The sequence below is a fragment of the Pseudorca crassidens genome, chromosome 11 (assembly GCF_039906515.1).
Source record: "Pseudorca crassidens isolate mPseCra1 chromosome 11, mPseCra1.hap1, whole genome shotgun sequence".
Lineage (NCBI taxonomy): Eukaryota > Metazoa > Chordata > Mammalia > Artiodactyla > Delphinidae > Pseudorca > Pseudorca crassidens.
Window position 1 is genome coordinate 40,367,961 of NC_090306.1, and position 24,480 is coordinate 40,392,440.

General features: G+C 35.4%; 1 protein-coding gene across 2 annotated transcripts in view; it reads left to right on the forward strand.

Annotated features, from left to right (window-relative positions):
- Positions 1 to 24,480, forward strand: part of ARID2 (AT-rich interaction domain 2) — a 170,628-nt gene that overhangs the window by 144,060 nt on the left and 2,088 nt on the right. For both annotated transcript variants that reach the window (XM_067696284.1, XM_067696285.1), the window contains 4 exons: positions 11,662 to 11,800; positions 11,893 to 11,978; positions 14,812 to 14,935; positions 15,025 to 15,116. In XM_067696284.1, coding sequence (XP_067552385.1) covers positions 11,662 to 11,800; positions 11,893 to 11,978; positions 14,812 to 14,935; positions 15,025 to 15,116 — 441 coding nt within the window. The remainder of the gene's footprint in view (positions 1 to 11,661; positions 11,801 to 11,892; positions 11,979 to 14,811; positions 14,936 to 15,024; positions 15,117 to 24,480) is intronic.

Sequence of the window (24,480 nt, forward strand, 5' to 3'; positions counted from 1 at the left end):
AAATATTTTACCTCCATTTGTTTCTTCTCTAACACCCTTCCTTTCTTTATATAGAGCTGAATTTTTGACCTCTACCACTTTCTTTGTCTCTAAAGAACTTCTTTTAACATTTCTTGTAGGCAGGTCTACTGTGCAAATGCACTCAGTTTTTGTTTGTTTGAGAAAGTATTTATTTCTCCTTCACTTTTGAAAGGCAGTTTGTGGGCACAAAATTCTAGGTTGGTGAGTCTTTTGCTTTCAATACTTTATAAATATTTCACTCTACTCTTTGCTTGCAGGGTTTCTCAAGAGACATCCAGTATAATCTTATCCTTGTTCTTCTATCAGTAAGGTGTTTTTTTTTCCTCTGTCTTCTTTCAAGATATTTTGTCCTTGGTTTTTAGCAGTTTGAATATGATATGCGTAAGTGTAGTTTTTTACATTTATCCTACCTGATGTTCTCTGAGTTTCCTAGATCTGTGGTTTGGTGTGTCATTAATTTTGGCAAATTCTCAGCCATTCTTATTTCAAATATTTCTTCTGTTTTTTTCTCTCTTTCCTCTTTCTGCCATTCCCAGTACACATATGTTACATCTCTTGTAGTTGTCTCCCAGTTCTTGGATGTTCTGTTTCCCTTTTTTTCATTCTTTTTTGTCTATATTCTTCAGTTTGGGAAGTTTCTATTGACATATCTTCAAGCTCACCAGTTCTTTCTTTTGCCATGTGCTGTCTACTGATGATTTTATCAAAGGCATCCTTTATTTGTTAGTTTTTTTTTTTTAATTTCTAGCATTTCCTTTTGATTCTTAGTATCTTCATTTCTCTGCTTACATTCTCTTCTTACATATTACAGCTTTTTTCATTAGAGCCTTAGCATATTAACCATAATCATTTTAAATTCCCAGGATAATAATTCCAAAATCTCTGCCATGTCTGAATCTGGCTCTGATGCTTATATTGTATCTTAAGTCTGTGGTTTTTGTTTTGTTTTGTTTTAACACCTAGCATGCCTTATAAGTTTTTGTTAAAAGCTGGACATGTATCAGTTAATAGGAACTGAGGTAAATAGACCTTTAGTGTAAGTTTAATGTTTATCTAGCAAGGAGTTATGCTGTGTTTAATGTTTGCACTTGTGTTTGGGTTTCCTTAGATTCTCCTTTTAAAGTAGAGTCTGTAACTTACTTACAGTTCTCTCCCTTGTAATCCACAGTCACTCTACCGGAGCACTGTTGATGTGCTGATAAGGTATTGGGGAGGGGAAGCATTCTATAATCTCATGATTAAATTTCACCTTTTTTTTTTTTAAGTGGATTTGAGTCTAGGGGCTATGACTTTGAGAAGAGTTTCTTAGCCTTTATTTTTCTCCCTTTATATGAGACAGGGAGTCTAAAGGGGCTCAAGTTTTCTGATTGCTCTTCCCCTTGGTCAGATTAGCCTCTGGTAAAGTAATTTTTCTGGAGAGCAGGCCTTAATTAAGGAGAAAAGAGCAACCTGGGCATATTTTAAAATGTTACTTTCTCACTCTCCCTGTTGGAAGTGCTAGGGAGTTGTTCTCATCTTCACCATGAGAACCTGCTATGGTTCCTGGAAATAAAACTCACAAAAGTGTGGGCTTTCCCCAGAGAGTGGCCCTTCAGGATTTTTTGCCTTTCAAGATAGTCCATACTGGGTCTCCATCAATTCCTGCTTCAGTATTCCTACCAGTTACTGACTTAAGCAGTTTTTTGTGTTTCTCTGTATTCAACTGTCTGTCTAGTTTTCAGGGAAAGAGTTTGCCTTGTGACCTCAGTTCTCTGATATTTTAAGAAGAGTTGTTAATTTTCATTTTGTTCAGCTTTTTTCTTGTTCTGAGGATGGGAGTGACAACTTCCAAGCTCTTTATATGTATGAGCAGAAACTAGAGGTCCTTATTCTTATCTTTATTCTTACTAATATGTTGTCAGCATGACGTTACATCAGTTTATAATTGAAATATATAAACAATGTATGATTATATTTTGTCTTTTTTTTTTTTCAAAGAAAGGATACCCCCAAAATTCCCTGTAATAAAAAACACCTATGAACTGCTTTTTAAATTCTATGTAGTTGGCGAAAGCACTCAATACCTCTGGGTAGCCAGGAATATACGTTCATTGTTTTCAGTACTATGTGTCTTGGCCACAGTGTTCTTTGAATGGGCAGTGTCGGGATAAAGGAGAAATTTGAGAGAGCCCCTCCAACTTACCTCAACAATAGGATCTCTGCTTTTTGCCTTATGTATAGGGGTTTTAAGTCATATTTTGTTTGCACAACGGGTTCTACTGCTATAAAGATATTTGAAAGCCACGTTTTTAGAATATGCTTTTCCTCATAGATATCTAGTTAATAATTGCTACTGAAAAGGTGAAAATTATTCTCCCTTTGGGAGGAACATAGTCTATGTTGTTTTTCTATTTAGAATTCCATCATTAAAGGTCAAACAAGAAATGTAAAGGATCTCAAATTTATTCTAAACAAACATTTCCAACAGGGAAACTTCTGTCTAGGAACCAGGGAGTATTATTTGTACTAATAAACTCAATATTCCCTGACCACCCTGAAATCTACTCAGGTGATGCTGAGGTTCAAATTACTGGGTTCCTACTGAACCTTATACAGTTGTAGTTCCTCCTAAAGATTCTAACATAGGTTTCATTACTCCTACTATACAAGTCTGAATAATATTTTTGTATCAAGGTGAGGTTTAAATAACTGTTGGTCTCATGGGAAATAATAGAAAATAATAATAACCACCAGCCTCACTCTATGCTACGAATGAATAAAAACTTATAAAAACCTTTAGGTACTAGAATTTGTATTCTCAGTAAAGGTGCTTCTACTTTGTCTAGAAATATCATCGAAAATTTATGGTAAATCTTTAATTTCTTCTAGTAATTGAAATTTCAAAAATATTGTAGGCATTTTTAATAGTAAAATTTAAAAAATTGAAATATTTAACAAAAACTGATGGCATTTTTATATATTTTATTTAATGTAAAGAAGTATCTAAAGACCTGTTGAGTGTGATATATGAAACTGCCATCTTGGTGATTTGAAAATATTTGACAAGTAAGATATCCAGAGTGGAAATTCCTAATTCATGCTACTGTGCCTTCATCAATGACTGCCTGCTTCTAGTTAAGTTGCCAGTTTAAGTTGAAATCAATAAGATTGATCAACAGGATTGGTTACATGGAATAGGAGAATGAAATTCATTTTATAGCATCTTTTGTCAGAATTTTGTGGTCATAAAACCAGAAGATACCTTCAGAGGGTTGATGCTTTGGCTTCTGGAAGTTTTTTCACATTAGTACAATATCTGGCACATAAAAGGCTTTTAATTAATATTTGTTGAGTGCATTCATTGAATGAAGATTAACTAGATTGATTATGTAGTCAACAGTTCTTTGCTGACCTAGTTTGTTGGCATTGTGTCTTTTCAACCATCAAGATAATAGTTCATCACTGTGCTATTTTTATATTTATAAAATCATTTGTATTTTATGTAAAAGCTCTAGAATCATTGGGTATTTTGCTAATACAACTAATAAGCCTTTATAAATGTAAGATTAATTTCATGTAATAGTCTTTTTGGTAACAGTTTGAGGAGTATGTGTTCCTTGTGTTCCTTAACTACTGACCTGCCGTAAATAAAAAAGTATTATTAGGAAAAGTCCCAATTTCCTCCACAGTTGATGACAGAATTGTTTGTTGGTTTGTTTTTTATTTTTGTTTTCTTTTGTTTGCTTGTTTTTTACCTTGCTTCCTTCTTCCAAACACTGAATACCAAAGACTACTTAAAGATGGTACCTGAAAGCAAAAAGTTATATACCATGAGACAAATTTGCCAAATTGTGTTGTTACTTAAAACATTTTTTACTTTTTCATTGTTACTTAAAATATTTCATTGTTTTTCATTGTTACTTTTCATTGTTACTTAAAATATTTGGGAAAATAATTTCTTGGGGTGAGAATCTAGCCTGTAGATTCTTTCTTTATTCTTTGGAAACTGCGTACAAAATAAGGAGAATTATGTACCAATGCTAATCTCAAGCCTAGTATGCTTTCAGAATTTGCCAACATTTTAAAAACAGAAAAAATTTATAGCATAATAGATACTGTGTATAAAAGTGTAGTGCCTCAGTTTTTACCAAGTAATGAATGTATACATATTATCCAAGTAAACAATTATGTATTCTAGTATAGTAGAAAAAAATCAGATCTTTAGTGTTAGACATATCTGGTTTCAAATCGCAGCTCTTGCCACATAGTTCTGTGGCTCTAGAAAGTTATAGAAAGCTTGAAAGCTTGCTTCCTCAGCAGTATAGTGGGGATAGTTTTGCCCTCTTCAGAGAGCCATCATAGAATTCAAATAACATGATGTGTGTGAATATGCCAGATACATAATAAGCCCTGAGCAAACAGAAGTTCAGGTACTTTACACTGTGTGCAGCTTTGTCAAGAACAGTGTGAGGTAGTATACTGCCATAGCTTTCAAGAAATTCAGGCAAGTATCCAAAGTCTCAAATTTATTTGTGTGCTTTATTTATCTCATTAAAAACACGAATACACACATCACCATTCATTTTTATCTCCAAGCTTATGTTTAGTTTATTAAGCGTAACATTATTGTAATGCCTAAACTGTGCAAATATACTTCCATACTACTTTTCAAATAACTATTATTTTAGCCCATATTCAGCTTTTAGTGCAGGGTTCACATTTTTTTTTTCTTTTTTTTTTTTTTTTTTTTTTTGCGCTGTATGCGGGCCTCTCACTGCTGTGGCCTCTCCCGTTGTGGAGCACAGGCTCTGGACGCGCAGGCTCAGCGGCCATGGCTTACAGGCCCAGCCGCTTCGCGGTATGTGGGATCCTCCCAGACTGGGGCATGAACCCGTGTCCCCTGCATCGGCAGGCGGACTCTCAACCACTGCGCCACCAGGGAAGCCCAAGAGGGTTCACATTTTAAAAGCATATTTAAACAAGATCCCTGAGAATATGTTGTCTGTTTTGCTATGTAAAATATGTGACTGCATCACAGAACAGTAGGTTAGTAGGAGTTGGTGCTAGAGGATCAAAGAGCAAATACAGAAATCCTTTCCTCTGTTAGTTTTTAGTAATATTACTACTTTTATTAATATTTTATTATAATATTATTGATATTATTACTTATTAGGAGGAAAGGAGGCAAAGCCAAAGGCAGTTGGTTTTGGCTGTCCTCCTTTGTGAACCCCCTTCCTCGGTTGACATATTTCCCATAAATTGTTACTGGGAGGCAGGACCATAGGCCAGATACTTGCTTCTTTCCTCATTGCCTCTGGTAGCTAAGCCATTCAGTCAGTCGTTCCTATCTGTGGCTTTGAATCTGGACTGACTGGGGCAAAGGAGCTGAGAGTGGAGAATTCATTTCTGTAGCAACAGCAACATTTAGTTTCCAAGAACACAAGTACTGATTTTGGGCTGTCCAGTTTGCATTTGTAATTTTTAGTCCTATATTAAAGCAATAAACTAATTTCTTTTAATAGCTGTCTTTTTTTTTTTTTTTTTTTTTTTTTGGCCGTGCTGCGTGGCTTGTGGGATCTTAGTTCCCTGACCAGGAGTCGAGTCCGTGCACCCTGCAGTGGAAGCTCGGAGTCCTAACCACTGGAACGCCAGGGAATTCCCAGTAGTTGTCTTTTTTTATATTTTGAACTTTAACAACTGGATATAATAAAATTGGGTTTAGTCTCCCAGCAAGGTTGTTGGTTTGGGCTTCCCCCACCTCCAAGTTTTAGCAGCTTTTTACTAAAATCTTTAAATACAAATAATGTGTACCTTTGACATTTCTTTTGCCATAGAATATTATCTATGTAAAACAACTAGATGTCAAGGGTTGAAGTAAAAGGTAATTGTTCTACAACTAATAATATAGCTTTTTTTTAAACCTAAAATACATTTGCAGTGTAGACTTTTTGATATATCATTTATGTGCATTTATTAACATTTAAATGCACACCTTGCTTTTAAACTAAAATTTTCTTATAAAATATATATCCCATGTGTTTTAAGTCAAATTAAATTTTTTTTTGCAGCAGGAAGGCTATTAAGAGGGATATGGAATAATTTTTGGTCATTAAAGAAAAATAGCCTGCCAAGAACTTGAGCAATTAAGAAAACTGTAAATGAAACTACCTGAACTGAAGTGCTATTTTCAGCCCTTTTAGTTATGTTTTAAAGACAAAGAAAACAACCTTAGCTTCATAGATACAGATGTTTGCTTTTAAACTGTTCTTTTGCATATGGTGAATTATTAAAATATCATAACATTTAAAATATATTATTAATATATTACCTCCTTGCATAGGTTGCAGGCTTTTAAGTAATGAAATCTTAAAGTAGTAGAAAAAGTGTGCTTCATTTACTTCACTTCTGTTTTCATGATGCCTAAGGAAGTGTTTGACGGTAGGAAAAGTGACAATAATAATCACAGTATAGATTACACCAATAAAGTAATGGTTTTTAGCTTTTAAAAGTTTTGGTACAAAGTGATTTAACCTTCATTGTTTGCTTAGAGGAGTTGGAATCAGGAAACTTGCACCTAGTAGCCTTCTGTGAATAACTTGTTTAGTTTAACCAAACAGCTTTTCACTAGGATAAAAGAAAAAAGGAATTTGGCTGAAAGGGATTTCAGTGAAAGCATAAAAGCTAATCCTGAGCTTTAGCTGCAGTTATTTACGTAATGAGCAGGAGACTAGCCATTATAAATTGTACTGATGATGTAATTGAAAATAATATATATCTTTGAAAGATGGCCAATGACTGAGAAAAAAAGCATCAGATATAGTTACTATAATAAATGTATTAGGTATTAAATTTTGTATCACTTTGTCAAATATTGTAAATCTAGTTTCTATCTTTTGTGAAAGTAACAGGATCAAAGAAAAAGTGTTGTCTCTATTGTTTTTAGTTGGAGTAGCATTTATATTGTTAAACTTAAGTATAAGATTCAGTAGAAAGGAAAAGATAGAAGATGCAAAAGAACGGGTAGTTTATGAAGGAACAAAATAGAATCCAGTGTATAAGTGAAGGAGTTAACTCTGAAAACAGTGACTACTTCTGGGTAATATCCAAGGGAAGGAAAGATGATTAATGACAGAAGATTTATTATATAGAAAAAGGAACTTAAGGAAGCTCTAATAGAGTAACTTAAGTTCCTTCAGTAATCTTTTTTTTTTCTTCAGAGATGAAAGTCCCTATACACTAATACAGGTGAAGATGAGCTCTAAAATAGTAAGATTGAGGTTCAGTGTTTAACAAAAGGTGAAAGTTTGGAGCAGTTTCTGTGGGGAATGTTTTTAGGAGCAGAAATTAATAAAATGAGTTGTGAGTAATAGTAAGAGTCACTTGTTAATCGGGACCATTAACTTGGAGGTGGGCTAAATTTTATTGATCAAAGCTTGACAGTTTGGGAATAGTTGTGGGAAAGATCTCAGAGTAGATGATTAGTCGGGTGGGCAAGGTTAAAAAAAAAAGGTTACCAGTGCCACCACTACAACGACTACTACTAGTAATAACGATTGTGATGATAATTTATTGTTGGCATACTATTTGCTAAATAATTTTACACGTATCATCACATTTAAGCCCCCCAGCCACCCTGGAAGCTAGATTAACAGTAAGTAAAATGTGTTTCAGAGAAATGTTATTTGCGCATTTCGTCTGCCTGTGGTTGTGTGTGGGGAGGAGGGGAGGCACCCTTCAGATGGTACATGCCAGAAATTATGTATTTATTACAACAGTTTTTCAGCAGATGGCAGTAAAGAATCTTAAGGAAGGTGTTCTTTAAATTTGTGCAAAGGCACCATATAACCATACTGTGGCAGCAGTATATAAAATTGTATCAGTAACAGACCCAGTCTTAGACTCACAGACATAGAAAACAAACTTATGTTTACCAAAGGGGAAAGGGCATGGGGGAAGGATAAATATATGTATAACTGAATCACTTGCTGTACACCAGAAACTAACACAACATTGTACATCAACTATACTTCAATTAAAAAAACAAAACAGACTCAGTTTTGTTTAAAAAACACATATACACAGAGAAGACTTAAAGCATATATACCAAAATGTTAGCAGTCTGGATAATTGGATCACAGAGAATTTTTATTTTCATTTGGTTGCTCTTTTGAATTTTTCTCATCTCTTTAAGTGAACATGTTGTTTGTTTTGGGGGACTTGGGGTAGGTTGTTGATGGAAAGGTAGTAGGAAGATTGTTTAGACACACTTGTAAACAGTAGTGACATCCCACTTCATGTCTTACTCTTCTCCATCTCAGAAAAATCCATAGTGTTCTGAAAACTCACTGTTTTGCATTGAAATTACATTTAAGCATTTTAAATCCAGATATTCCACTTAGGGGACTTGGAATCCCTAACTTCTCTCCACCCTCATATGATGACTGTAGCCAACTTCATCACTATTTTAGAACTTCACCTTGTACCATAGTCAGTCAGAGACTGGTTTGTATGACTCGAACAGTTAGATGAATAAAGAGAAAATAGACTTAGGATGAAGGGAAACATAGTAGGTAAGAGGGAAATAGTAGATTCTGTCTTGGCCAGGTAAAGTGAGCACTTAAAAATTCTTGTCTTAAAACCACACACACACAGAGTTTTGTATATTTAGTAATTTAAATTGATCTAAAGAAATACTAACTTCGTCCTTCTTTCTTGTGACTGGTGAATTCATCAATTTTGTGTATTGTAAATAAACTTGATTCATGTAATGTATTGCAAAATAGTTTAAAAATAGATACCATTTTGACTAGTGACAAGTAGTAGTACATTTGGATTTTGGTTTGTGTGTCTGTGTGTGTGTAAACAATTTTACTTTTCAGTTAATAAATTAATAGTATTTAGGTAAAATCTTAAAAGTACAATAAGAACTGTTTTCTTGTGACAGTTAGTTGCACTCCAGTCATATATTTCATATTAATGAAATCGCATTATGAGTACTGAAAAGTAAAAGAAATTCCAAAACTAAAAATGTACTTACTTATTTTAGTTACACGGTAAACTTCTTAAAAAATGACATCCCCATGAGGTATTTATTTTATAACTAGGATTTTGTACCTTTTGACTTCCTTCACCTATTTCACATTCCGCCCTCCCATCTCCTGCCCCTGACAACCACCAGTCTCTTCTCTTTACCGATGAGCTTAGTAGGAGGGTTTGTCTTGTTTTGTTTTTCTTTTTTGCAGCTTCCACATATTAAGTGAGGTCATAGGGTATTTGTCTGTCTCTGTCTGACAAATTTCACTTAGCATGATTCCCTTGAGGTCCATCCAAGTAGTCTCAGATGGCAAGATTTTGTTCTTTTTTTATGGCTAATATTTCTGTGTGTGTATATGTGTGTGTGTACCACATTTTCTTTCCATTCATCTGTCAATGGACACTTAGGTGGTTTCTGTATCTTGGCTGTTATAAATAATGCTGCAGTGAACATGGGGATGCACATATCTTTTCAAGTTAGTGTCTTCATTTATTTGGATAAATATCCAGAACAGGAATTGCTGGATCATATGGTAGTTCTATTTTTAATATTTTGAGAAACCTCTATATTGTTTTCCACAGTGGCCACACCAATTTACATTCTCACCAAGAGTGCACAGGGGCAGGGGTTTTGTTTTTTCCATATCCTCACAAACACTTCTTATTTCTTGTGTTTTTGATAGTAGTCATCTTCACAGATGTGAGGTGATATCTCTTTGTGGTTTTGATTAGTGATGTTGAGCATTTTTTCATGTACCTGTATGTCTTCTTTGGAAAAATGTCTATTTAGAACCTTGACCCGTTTTTTAGTTTTTGGGTTTTTGCTGCTGAGTTGTATGAGTTCTTTATATATTTTGGATATTAATACCTTATCAGATATATGATTTGTAAATACTTTCTCCCATCCAGTACATTGTCTTTTCATTTTGTAGATTGTTTCCTTTGCTTTGCAGAAGCTTTTTAGTTTGATGTGGTCCCACTTGTTTATTTTTGCTTATTTATTTTTGCTTATCGTCGGCTTTGTTTTTGGTGTCAAATCTACAAAATCATTGCTGAAGCCTATGTCAGGGAGCTTACCACCTATGTTTTCTTCTAGGCGTTCTATGATTTCAGGCCTTACATTCCAGTCTTTAATCCATTCTGAGTGAATTTTTTTGTATGGTATAAGAGAGCAGTCCAGTTTCATTCTTTTGCATGTGGCTATCCAGTGTTACCGATACTGCTTATTGAAGACAATGTCTTTTTTTCTATCATATATTTATCACAAATTAATTGACTATATATGGGTTTATTTCTGGGCTCTCTGTTCTGTTTCATTGATCTATGTGTCTGTTTTTATGCCAATACCATACTGTTTTGATTACTATAGCTTTGTAATATAGCTTGAGATCACAGCACATAATGCCTCCAGCTTTTCATGTTTCTCAAGATTACTTTGGCTTTTGGGGGTCTTTTGTGGTTTCATACAAATTTTAGGCTTGCTTTTTCTATTTCTATGAAAAATGCTATTGGAATTTTGATAGGGATTACATTGACTCTGTAGATTGCTTTGGGTAGTGTGGACACTTTAACACACTACACTAATATTAATTCTTTGAACCCATGATAATTTTACAATAAACTTTTGGTAAGTATTTATATAGATGAATATAAATGGTATGAAATATGTCAGTTACAATGATTTTTGACCTTGTCTTTTATAATTCAGTATTTAATTCTTTTGATTAAAATTTATTTTAAAATGCCTATCATTTCCTGAAGGAATATTAATTTGAAATATTATATATGTGCTCCACATGAAAAATTGGCTCAAATATAGACACGTTTATCTGACATCCATAAAAAATTAGATCCTGAGAGAGCTGCCATAAACTTCAAAGCTATTGACTGTATAAATATTTGAGTTACTAATTAGTAATTGAAGTCTTTTAACGTATTCTTTGCTGTCTGGATTCCAGTATTCTTTCATTACCATGTATTCTAATTAACAAGGGAGTATAGTATCTGATTTTCTTCAGGTTTCTGTCCTTGGCCGGATACACTCAGGCATTTGTATTATTACTATTAAGCCTCAGGGTCTGTGAGTGAATAGGGGGTGATGTTGGAGAAACGAGAGACATGACTTCTTAAACATAGATGGACATACAAAATGTGAATTCAACTAAAACGTCAGAGTCACCAAAATGTGTAGCATTTAGACTTTTAGCTTGAATGTGCGAGAGTTTATTATATGTAGTATGAGATCTGATAAATGCTTGAGCAGCTTCTAAGAGTACAAGAGTATGGTATTTGTTTATAAGAGAATGTTCTGTTGTGTTTTTAAATGAAATTTTATTTACTTTCAAGAGATTCTTAACTGACCTTCACTGAAGGTAGGGAATTAAGAATGAAACACTAGGCTTAAAACAAATTACCAGAAGTGTTCAGAACAATTGAGTATTTGACTTTAAATATAAGCAGAAATTTAAAAAATATTCTTTGAAATGAAATGAACTTGAAATTTGTTTGTACTGTTTTGCTTAATATTTCTATACATTGATCTGGAGCTTTTATATTAGGAGAGCAGGTTTTCTATTTTAAAGAACATATCTAAGTGTTAGAAAACTTCTACTGTTTTATTTTTTGTAGGTGGTTTCAGACCCCCTCACAGGTTTTCTACCATGCAGCAACTGAACATGGAGGGAAGGACGTATATCCAGGGCAGTGTCTTTGGGAAGGTTGTGAGCCTTTTCAGCGACAGAGGTTTTCTTTCATTACCCACTTACAGGTACACTTTCTTAATACTATTTGGTTTGTAACTCATTTGGTTGTGTTAAAGATCTTGATGCATATGTTTTTTACTTCCTCTTTCTCAAAAAGGACAAACACTGTTCAAAGGATGCCCTGCTTGCAGGATTAAAACAAGACGAACCAGGACAAGCAGGAAGTCAGAAATCTTCTATCAAGTAAGGAATCTGAGTTCACTTCCTGTTGCACATAAAAAAAGACAAATCAGGAAACCAGGCAAAACTTAGTAATAAAAGGCAATTTAGTATATCGGGAGACAGGAAACCTGGGTTGTAGTCCACCTCTACCATTAACCAGCTATGTATGTGACCCTGTTCAAATGGTGTAAATGCCCTAGGAATCACTTCTCATTTTGGCTGGACCACATGGTCTGTAAGTACCTCGTAGCTCTAATATTTTGATTCCACTTTGTAGACAAGTCATTGGAAGTAATGACAGATGATATATGAGAAATGCTTTGTAAACTGGAAATAAATATATGGTTCTTTGTCCTTTGAGAGAGTAGTTGAACATGTACTTGATAATGGCAAAGAGATTTATTCTTACAGCTACTCCTGAGGAGAGGCCAAGGTGGCATGTGAGGGTCCAATATAAAATTGTGTATGTCACATTTACTCTATGGTTATTCATTTACCTATTATTTCATGAACACATACTTGTAGTCAAGTTCTGAGTTAGCTGTAGATTCCTGTAAGGTCCTTATTAGATTTACATAGTATTTCCTGTTCTGTTTCTGAGGCCTTTAGTTGTAAACTCTGTAACCTGAAAAATACAGTCAGCCCTCCATATCCTCAGGTTCGGCATCTGAGGATTCAACCAACCAGGGATCAAAAATACTTGGAAAAAAAAAATTCAGGAAGCTCCAAAAAGCAAAACTTGAATTTGCCATGCACTGGCAACTATTTGCATAGCATTTACATTGTATTGGGTGTATAAGTAGTCTAGAGATGATTCAAAGCACACAGGAAGATGTGTGGAGGTTATATGCAAATGCAGTCATCGCTCAGTATCTACCTGGGATTGGTTCCAGGATTTTGGTATCCACAGAGGGTCCTGGACCCAATCCCCCGTGGACACCAAGGGACAACTGTATTTTAAATTCTCATAATGTGAAAATAAATTAATTTGTCACCATTTATTGAGATACTGCTGTGTACTGGGCATTATGCCAGACATAGGGAATTCTAAGAACAAGATATAGTGTAACTTCACAGAGTTGAAATTTTAGACAGAGAACCAGAAGTATAGGAACACAGAAGCTGCTTACATACTTTATTCATTCCATTACTGTTTACTTTATTCTCTCCATTACTATTTATTCCACGTGCTAGGCACTAAGGTATAGCACGAGGTATACGTGACCAAGATGTTTTGCTGTTTTCAAGTCTGGAGATGCAATGAGAGGTATAGGTAATTCTTATTATATGGTGTAATAAGTCCTAAAATGAAGATATGCACAAGACACTGTGAGAGCCCACCTAAACCAACCTAGGAGACCAGGGAAGGCTTTCTGGTAGAAAGCACATCCAAACTGAGACCCAAAGAATGAGGAGTAAATAGCTGAGGGTTTCATAAGCCATAATCATGAGTTTGGATTTTCCCCTAAAGGCAGTAGAAAGTCATTTTTCTGCCAAGTATCTTTTTCTGTAAATTTCACTGTACAGTTGACCCTCGAACAACACAGATATGAACTGGGAGGATCTACTTATATGCGGATTTTTGTCACGGTAAATAATGCAGTGCTGCACCATCTGTGGTTGGTTGAACCCACAAATGTGGAACTGTGGATATGGAGGGCCAACTGTAAAGTTATATGCGGATTTTTCACTGCAGAGAGAGTGGGTACCCCTAACTCTCATGTTGTTCAAGGGTGAATTGTATTTAATTTCTATGTATTATGTAGCCTATAAGAGTATGTTGCAGTATGTTTGATTTTGCTCAAATTTGGAGGAACCTATATTTGGTATATCAGTTACAATCAATCAAAAATCTTTGTCACTTATACATAAAATCTAATAATAATTTTCATCTGTGTCCATATATAGATATCCTTACTTGTAGACATCTATAAGTAGATATAGATAAAAAGTGGTTTACAATTTAAAGATTGCTTTTATGTTAACTTACTTAATATTCAGAATTACTTTACTCATGTAAAAAGGTGCCAGAAATATCCCCACTTCACAGATGCAAAACCTGAAGCACAAAGGGGCAAACTGAACTTGAAAGTCGTGCAGCTAGTTACAGTGTCAGAAATAGGATTTCCTCACTGTGAGCCAGTGCTCTCGCCACTCCTGCCCCACCAGAATACAGCAGATACTGATACAATTTTTCTGCTTGGCGAAGGAGACCTAGAGTAGTTTGAAATCTGATTTTATATAAAATCTACCTCTGCAGTCCCTCCATTCTGTATCTTTCCTAAAGGACAGTAGAGCTATACTGAAAGAATTGATTGAAATTAGTAAATAATGAAGAAAAATTATGGAACATAGTAATAGTTTGAAGTGTAATAGTTGGCATAATTTTGTATTATTATCATATTAGGTTATCTTTTCCTGGGTGACCTATACATATACCAGTACATTCTCAGGTAATATTATTTTACTCCTAGGTACAGTTTAGCAAAAATAATTTGCAGCTCAAATTGTAGACTAGTCTTTGTTAACATCTTTACATTGCATTCAAAGACGTGAACTTCACAACTTTGAATACTATGTTGTATTGATATATGGGCTGTACCAGAACATCTGTTGTTTGCTTTAAAGTTGATAGATCGGAAAATAAAAGACTTGAAACTTCTCCTTGATACCGAGAGCCCTTATGCCTAGGCTGACACAAGAGTGAATATTACTGCTGGGCCATGGGAGCTTTTACTCACCCTGTGTCCAGAGTTTCAGAGTAACCACCTTAGGGGTTGGCAGGTTGGTCATTCGTTATCAGTCTGTCTGCTGCATCATATTAACAATCTCTTTCTCTCTCTGGTCAATTTAGGCAGCCGGCTGTAGGGGGCACAAGCTCAACTCCTAGAGCACAAAAGGCCATTGTGAATCATCCCAGTGCTGCCCTTATGGCTCTTAGGAGAGGATCAAGAAACCTTGTCTTTCGAGATTTTACAGTGAGTAAGCCTCGAAAGCCTTGTCTGTAAATGTGTGCACGCTGTGTGATTTAGATCTTTATTCTTTTTCTTTTCTTTTCCTTTTTAAGGATGAAAAAGAGGGACCAATAACTAAACACATCCGACTAACAGCTGCCTTAATATTAAAAAATATTGGTAAATATTCAGAATGTGGTCGCAGGTGAGTAATCTGTTTTCTGTAGCCAGAGTGAATCTAGATTATTTTACTTTTACCCATAAGTTAATAAGGTTAGATGCCTGCATTTTATTCACTGCTTTTTGCATAAATTTTTGGATATGTCCGAAAGCTTATGTCAAGCTCAGGCCATCATGGATTCTTAAAAGCCAAAAAAATAGAAGTTGAAACAACCAAAAGGTTTTCTTTTAACTTGTTTCATTAGGTTAAATTTCTTGCTGGTCATAGAATTTAAGTTTATTTTATTTATTTATATTCATTTATTTTGGCTGCATTGGTTCTTTATTGCTGCGTGCGGGCATTCTCTAGTTGCGGCGAGTAGGGGCTACTCCTTGTTGCGTTGCACAGGCTCTAGGCACACGGGCTTCAGTAGTTGTGACACACAGGCTCAGTAGTTGTGGCTCGCGGGCTCTAGAGCATAGGCTCAGTAGCTGTGGAGCACAGGCTTAGTTGCTCCGTGGCATGTGGGATCTTCCTGGACCAGGACTCGAACCCGTGTCCCCTGCATTGGCAGGCAGATTCTTAACCACTGCGCCACCAGGGAAGCCCTGGTCATAGAATTTAGAGCAAAAAGTAGATCTACAAGAGAAAACTTAGGAGTTTACTGGGAGGAAAAATGAATTGCTCACTTGAATCATGTGGAATTAGAATGGAATTCAGTTTGATAATTACCGTTTTAATGAAACCATCAAAGCCATACGTGTGCTGAGATTCACTATAATACTCTGAAGTTTTAAAAGTTACATTTTAATGAACTTAAGAGAAAACTTAGGATTTTGTAGATCTATAGCAACTGGAAACAATAACTCTAACCCTAGAGAGAGCAAATGTGGATTTGCCTCCCTTGTCTTCCTTGAAGCTTGAAGCTAATATTCTAGTATTATTCGTCCTCCATCTTCAGCTGACCCAACTCAGGCTCCTTCATTGGGAAGGTGTCCTCTGATGCATCTTGCCTTCCAGATAGTGATTTTTTTCTCCTAGTCTCTCTCCTCCCACATACTATTAATCGAATCTACCTTGGTTCTCCTCCCCCCATTTTACCTTGTGTTAGGTCTTTAATGATATTTCTTGTAGTAACCTTCCAACTGGACTTTCCAAACATAAAAACAGTGCCATCGATTACAAAAAAAAAAAAAACAATTAATTTAACTATATCAAACTTTAAAGCTTCTGCAAATTAATGATGAATAAAACTTAAAACTAAAGTTTTTAAAAAGTATTTTTAATGACAAATTTACTATATTTAGTGTATCAAGTATTCCCACAGAGGAATAAGAAAAATTCTTAACACTCAAATGAAAAACAAGCATAGTTTTTCAGGGAAAAAAGAAGAAATATGAAGGTTTTGTCACTAGCATCTCCCAGCTTCATTCATGAGTTCTTCCTTCCTTTCTCACTGTATTTTCCTCCTCACCCCTCCTTTTGCTACATTTCAGTTTTAGCCAAACTAAACCACATGCAGATTCCAACCATGCAAGACGTCTTTCGTGTCTCACTTTTGTACATTTGTTCCAGTGCTATACTGTCCTCCCTGTGTTGTGGCCCATTTAGTATCTGCAAGCCCCCGTGATTCAGCTCAGACGTTGGCTTCTGTGTGCTGCTTTTCCTATGCTGTGTTCCCCTTCCTCACTGAGTTTGTTCTTCTCTATTTTTGTAACATGTCTGTCTTATAACATTTCATCTTACTGTTTTGTAAGTAGTTATTTATGTGGCTTTTTTCCACTACTGACCTAACTACAGATTCTCTGATTAATCTTTGTAGCCCAATTGCCCAATACATCAGAGATAATCCCTACTTCCTATTCTTCCTTCAAGACTCAACCCAGGTCACCTCTTCCTTTCCTGACATCTCCCTCACTACCTACCCTTGACCTAAGGTGCCCCCCACACATTGCTTTGTTACCACCTTACATGATGAGATCTGTGAAAGCAGGGGTTGAATATTTATTTTTGTTTTTGTGTCCTCAGTGCCTAGCATAGTGTTGGAAATATAACAGTGATTCAATAAATATTTGATTGATAGACAGATGGAAGGGAAGAAGGTCTCAAAAATTCATTTTTTCCTAGAGTTCTGATCTGGAATTTGTGTAGACAGTTGGAATTCTAAAAGTAATTTTATAACTTTTCCCTCACATTCAAATTGTACATTCTTAGGCTTACAGCAAAGCCACTTTGGCTACATCTAATATAATTATTGAACCAAAGTTTTCATCTTACAGTTTGTGTTTTGTTGTTGATTTTGTTGTTTTATTTAACTCTAAACCTTCTAGATGTCTTTTGGCATCTTCAGGTGCCATGATCTTAGAAAAACAGAAGCAGAAGAATTAAAACAATCCATTAAATTCTTCCCATTCACCCTCCCAGTCTGGGTTGAAATCCCCATGTAGAACCTCTATCGAATATCTCCAGTAATGAGGAGTTTTGCTAGAGCAGGAGTACTGACAGAATCTGGCAAAACATATGTGAAGAAAAAAGTATAGGAAATCAGGTATTGCAAAAGATAATTCTTTGTTGATATACTTCCTCGTCTCTGGTGGAGTAAGTTAACGGGTGCGATTTTTTTTTTTTAACTAAAGCAAATTCTATTTGCAATAAGAAAATTACAGGTCAACAGGAAGATATATGGAAATTTACTTTCATTCTTACAGTACAGTATACTGAAGAGTATGAAATGTCAGCATTTTTTAAAATTTTAAGTTCAGAATCTGATTGAATAATGTAAACTTTTGTGCTTCCCTGGTGGCGCAGTGGTTGAGAGTCCGCCTGCCGATGCAGGGGACACGGGTTCGTGCCCCAGTCCGGGAAGATCCCACATGCTGCGGAGCGGCTGGGTCCATGAGCCATGGCCGCTGAGCCTGCGCGTCCGGAGCCTGTGCTCCGCGACGGGAGAGGCCACAACAGTGAGAGGCCTGCGTACCGCAAAAAATAAATAAATAAATAAAAATAATGTAAACTTTTAAAATGCAGTTTATCTCCTTTATGACTAAACTTGAGCTTTGGAGAACTGCAATATGTTTCTCCTCTTTTTGATGTATACCTTTTGTCAGTGTAACACATGGGTCTTATTTAAAAATCAAATGATACTTTCACTAATAATGAACAATCTGAAAAAGAAATGAACAGTTCTATTTACAATAAATCAAAAGAATAAAATAATCACATTAACCAAGGAGGTGGAAGATTTGTACATTGAGAACTATAAAACATTGCTGAAAGAAATTAAAGAAGATGTAAATAAATGGAAAGACATCCTTTGTTCATGGATTGGAAGACTTAATATAGCTTAGATGTCAGTACTACCCAAAGCAATCTACAGATTCAATGCAACCCCTATCAAAATTTCAGTGACATTTTTGCAGAAATAGAAATATTTGTTCTAAAATTCATACGGAATCTCAAGGAACCTTGAATAGCAAAACTATCTGGAAAAGGGAGAACAAAGTTAGAGGACTCATACTTTCTGATTTCAAATTTCACTGCAAAGCTATAGTAATCAAAACAGTGTACTGTCTTTAGTGACATAAAGACAGACATATTAACCAAGGAAACAGAATGGAGAGCCCAGACATATGTGGTCCTTGCATATGTGGTCAAATGATTTTCAATAAAGATGCCAATTCTCTATTCAATGAGGAAAAGATAGTCTTTTCAACAAATGGAGTTGGGAAAACTGGAAATTCACATGCAAAAGAATGAAGTTGAACCCTTACCTAACACCATATGCAAAAATTAACCCAAAATGCATCAAAGACCTAAAAGTAAGAGCTAAAACTATAAAACTCTTAGAAAAAGCTTCATGACATTGGATTTGACAGTGGTTTCTTGGATATGACACCAATGGCACAGGCAACAAAAGAAAACGTAAATTGAATTTCATCAAAATTAGAAATTTGTGCATCAGAGGACACTATCAATAGAATAAAAAGACATTCAACAGAATGGGAGAAAAGAATTACAAATCAAATATCTGATAAAGGGGTTAATATTCAGACTATATAAAGAACTCCTAAAACTCAACAACAAAAAGAAAACAAACCAAATCAAAAATGGGCAGAGGACTTGAATAGAAATATCTCCAAAGAAGATAAATAAATGGCCAATAAGCATATGAAAAGATGTTCAACATTACTAATCATCAGGAAAATGCAAATCAAAACCACAATGAAGTACTACTTCAAACCCATTAGAATGGCTATTATTAAAAACAAACAAACAAAAAATCGAAAACAATTAAGTGTTGGCAAGAATGTGGAAAAATTGGAACCCTGTGTGTTGCTGATGGAAATATAAAATGGCACGGCCACTGTGGAAAAGAGTGTGGCCCTTCGTCAAAAAATGAAACATTTCATTCTACCTTTTGGGTATATACACAAAGGAATTTAAAGCAGGGAGTTGAACAGATATTTATGCACCATTTTCATGGCAGCATTATTCACAGTAGCCAAAAGGTAGAAGCATCCCACCAGTCCATCAACAGAGGAATGGATAACTAAAATGTGTGTGTATATGCAATGGAATATTACTCAGCCTTTAAAAAAGAATGAAATTCTGATACATTCTACAACATGGATAAACCTTGAAGACATTGTGTTAAGTGAAATAAGCCAGGCACAAAATGACAAATATTGTATGATTCCACTTAAATGAGGTACCTAGAAAGTAGAACAGTGTAACAGCCCCCAGCAGGGGGTTGGGGGAGTGAGGCAGTGGGGGCGTTCTTGTTGGTTGTGGGAAGATGAAAAAGTGCTGGCGATGGATGGTGGTGATGGTTGCACAGCAGTGTCGATGTACTTCATGCCCCTGAACTGCACACTTAAAGATGGTTAAAGTAGTAAATTTTGTATTATGTATACTTTACCACAATTTAAAACTAAAAACAAGAACAAAGGAGGGATTTGGGGAAATGCAGAGTGGCTACTAATGAGTATTTGGCTTCTTTTGGGGGATGATGAAAATATTCTAAAATTGATTGTCGTGATGGTTGCACAATTCTGTTACTATACTAAAGACCACTGAATTATACACTTTAAACAGGTGAATTGTGTGGTAGATGAATTATGTCTCAATAAAGCTGTTACAAAATTTTTTTAATTAAATGGTAAAGCTTATAACAAACTATATAGTCCCCTACTTCACCCTTCCTGCCCACATCCAAGGAAGAGCTTTCAACAAGTTGAGCTAATTTTTCTGGTGTTTGCCTCCATGTTTCTAAATAACATGTTTATGTTACTGTTTCCTAATTTACCTATTTTACACTTTACCTGTTGACTCTCTTTCTATTGAAGACTGTTAAAACCTCTCTTCCTTACGCTTTTCATTTCCTCATAATATTGTTACATCTTAAATCAGATGCTGTTGTGTTGTTTGATGCTGAGCCCCGTGCTGCTGTTTTACATTTCTTTTTCTCTCTTTGTTTTTGCAGGGTTAGTGATTGTCTTGCTTCTTCATTAGCTTTTAATGGGCCTAATGCTGATTTTCCCGTATATTTCAATCAGTATCTTTCAAGCCTATGTATAAGCTATCTAAAAAACACAGTTGTTAAACCTCTATCAGTTCTACATTTTTTCCCCCTTGGAAACTGGCCTTGGTAGTCTAGACAGCTTACTTTGTAGGCCTGGTGCACAGCTGTCCTTGGGAATTCCTTCTACGTTGAAACCTTTTTCTTGAATCCTACTTACTTCTTTTACTTGAGTTCCTCCTTCATTGTAGTAAGGTACATCCTCCAATAATTTCAAGGCCCAACCTGTCTGAAAATGTTTTTAGTCTACCCTTAGTCTTGATAGTTTGGTTAGATATAGACTTCTAGATTGAAAAATCACTTTCCTTTAAAAATCTGAGGACATTGCTCTAATGTCTTCTAGCATGCAGCTTTGCTGTTGACAAGTCCAGTGACATTCTGATTCCCATTCCTTTGTATGAGATCTATTCCCCCCCACCCCCACCCTCCAGAAGTTGTTAGGGTCTTTTTTTTTTTTCCGATTTCTGTTATTCTGAAATTTCATGAATGCTGTGTCTTGTTGTGGGTGTTTTTTATTGTTGCTGTCATTGAAGTGGGCATTTCATTTCAGTGGATCCTTTCAATCAAGAGATTCATGTCCTTAAGTAATGGGAAACTTTCTCAAATGTTTCTTTTTATAATTCCCTGCTATCCATTGTCTGTTCCCATTTCTAGAACTTCTGGGTTTTTTTGGATGCTAGACCCTTGTAGAGTGATCCTCTAACTTTCTTTTCTTTCTTAGCTTTCAATTTTGTCTGTTTAATCTGTTTTCTAGAAACTTCCTTGACTTTATCATCAAATCTACTGCATTTTTACTTCATCTGCCATGCTTTAAATTCTAAGAGCTCTTTTTAAGTTGTCAGTTGTTGCTATTTTTATAACATCCTATTCATAGGTTGAATACAGTGCTTGCTCATCTCTCTCTCAGGATATTAATGCCAGTATTTTTGAAGTTTCTTCTGCTCCTAGTATGGTTGCTGTGTACTCGAAATTACTTGAAATGTCTGAGGATTTGGGGCTTTGTGTGATATTTTAAGAATGAAATACCTGCTAGCTAGTTGGAAGCTCTGGGTGCATGACCCCCACGTGTCACTAGTGATTGCCATTTTAGGGTGACCCCCGACGAACCAGTTTGTTTCCTAGAAGCCCCTCAGACGTCAGTCTTCGTAGAGATTGTTTCTCCAGGGAAGAATCTTTGATTTCCTTGCCTTTAGAAGTGGGCAACTTGAAGGAGAGTCCGTGAGGGCGTGCACTGTGGAAACAGAATTGGGGGTGGGGTGGGCAGGAGGACCTCACTGGGGTCGAGTACGTTCACTTTCCTTCACGCAGTCTATGTCTCTGTAAGTCCTAACCCTTTCTGGTTTAGTTCCTCCAGAAAATAAATTTCTTTCATTCATTTTGGGAGGGAAAGGAGATAAACTTGCATCAAACTGTGCTATTTTCCTAAAAGCTGATTTGTGTCTTAAATTGTTTTCACTAATGCTACTTACAAATTATGTCTTATCTATTAAGTGCATTAAAGTGACACAATGTTTATCCTTTGTTAAACATATCAAAAAGATAAAGGAACTTTTGAAATTGAAAGAATATCATTTTATACAACAAAAAAGGCATATTTCATTTTTTATCTAGTGAGTGCTTATTTAATTCTTTAAAACCTTTAAAATAAAAAATATTAATTTATATCAAAAATGAAATGGTTACTTTAAAATCATCCTAGTGATTGAAATGTAGTCTTTCTAGTTTTATCCATGTGACATAAAAATAAAAGAAAGAATACTTTTTAACATGTGACTGTTCATCAGTTTGGAAAATATGATTTTATTTAAGCTTTTGAAAGTAAAGGCTTTTTGCTTTGTCACAATGTTCATTGATTATAGAGGGGAAATAATTTGATTCCACTTAGTAGGTTATTTTTAAATCGAGTTTTTTATGGCTATTTTTTCTTTTCCAGAAAGACAATGTAGACATTTTATAGTTCATTTAAAAATTTGTTAAATAAACTTTTGAAGTAAATCATGCCTAAAGAAAAGTAAAAAACAACAGAAGTGTGAAGCTCAATGAACTGTCACAAGGTGAACCACCGCATAACCAACCATCCAAGTTACGAAATTGATCAACACCACTTCCACGGAGTCCCTCCGAGTGACCCCAGTCTTTACCCCGTCCTTGTCTGTGGGACTACTGTCCTGATCTGTAACACCATAGATTAACTTCACTTGATTTTGAACTTTATATAAGTAAAATCATATAGTATATTTTTTCTTGTGCTAGTTTTTTTTTTGTCAACATTGTGAAATTCTTTCACGTTGCATGAAGTAGTACTGTGTATATATAGCAGTATAAAATTCTGTCGTATGAATATACTCAAATTTACTTTTTCCATTCTTTTTTTTTTTTTTTTTTTTTTTTTTTGCGGTATGTGGGCCTCTCCTGTTGCGGAGCACAGGCTCTGGACGCGCAGGCTCAGCAGCCATGGCTCGCGGGCCTAGCTGTTCCACAGCATGTGGGATCTTCCTGGACCGGGGCACAAACCCATGTCCCCTGCATCAGCAGGCGGACTCTCAACCACTGCACCACCAGGGAAGCCCTCCATTCTATTTTTGATGGACATATGGGTTGTTTCCAGTTTGGGACTATTAAGAATAATGCTGCCATGAACATTTTTTGGCCGTATATGTACATATTTCTGTTGAGCTTTTATGAAGGATTGGTGATTTCATTGGTGCTTTATTTTAGTACATAATGCCAAGCAGTTCCAAAGTGGTTTTGTCAATTTACACTCCCTCCAGCAATGTTATGAGAGAGTCTCAGTTGCTCCACATACTTGCCAACATTTGCTATTGTAATTTTAATATTTAATTTTAGCCATTCTTTTGGGTGTGTGGAGTATGTACATATGGAAATTACAAAAGCAGATACCCTAACAGCCAAAAAATGTATGAAAAGGTGCCCAACTTATTAGACATCAATCTCAATTTTTTTTAAACAGTTTCACATATTTTTTTTGTTTCACTTTGTTTTGCTATGGTAAAGATGACTACAGTCCCCACGTGTTAAATTTTGGCTTTGAATTTCTTTGTTCCTATAAGTTGTTTCCTTATATTGTTTTTCATTCAAAATTTAGAAGTCTTCATCTCCTTCCTTTTCTGCTAGTTCCTTTTACTCAGGGTTATTTAAATGAGGGCACTGAATCGCATGGGTTCTTTGGTAATCTCATGCGCGTTGATTTTTTTTTTCTAACATTTAATGTGGAAATTTTCACACATAAGGCAAACTTGAAATAATTTTGCAGTGAACACTCATATACCAGTCACCTAGCTTTTACCATTGACATTTTACTGTATGTACTTTATCACGTGTCTACCCATCCTTCCATTTCTGGCTGATTTACCACTCTTCTCCTCAACCCTTGGCATCACTGTCTGTAGACAGCACTCATCTTTATAATTTTTCTTCTTTATACACAGTCACAGCAATATTGTAATTTGAGGGGTGGAAACTTTCTTTCAAAGTTTATAAATTTTTTAAAAACAGCTTCTTTATGGAGTAATGTGGTATTCAGGTGATAGTTAAGCCAGATGTTGGCCTGGCTTATTTTGTTTCCTAATAAAAAGAAAGAAACTCATCATACCTACAATATAATTTTTATTTTCAAGTCCTCTCTCAAAAGCAGCCATTTTGTTCCTCTCCAGCTGTTTTCTGACATGATCTGAATTTTTATTTTATTTTGCCAAGACACTTAACATGAGAGCTACCCCCTTAACAAACTGTTAAGTGTACATTACTGTTGACTGTGGGCACAGCGTTGCTCAGCAGGTCTCTGAGCTTTTTCATCTTGCTTAACTGAAA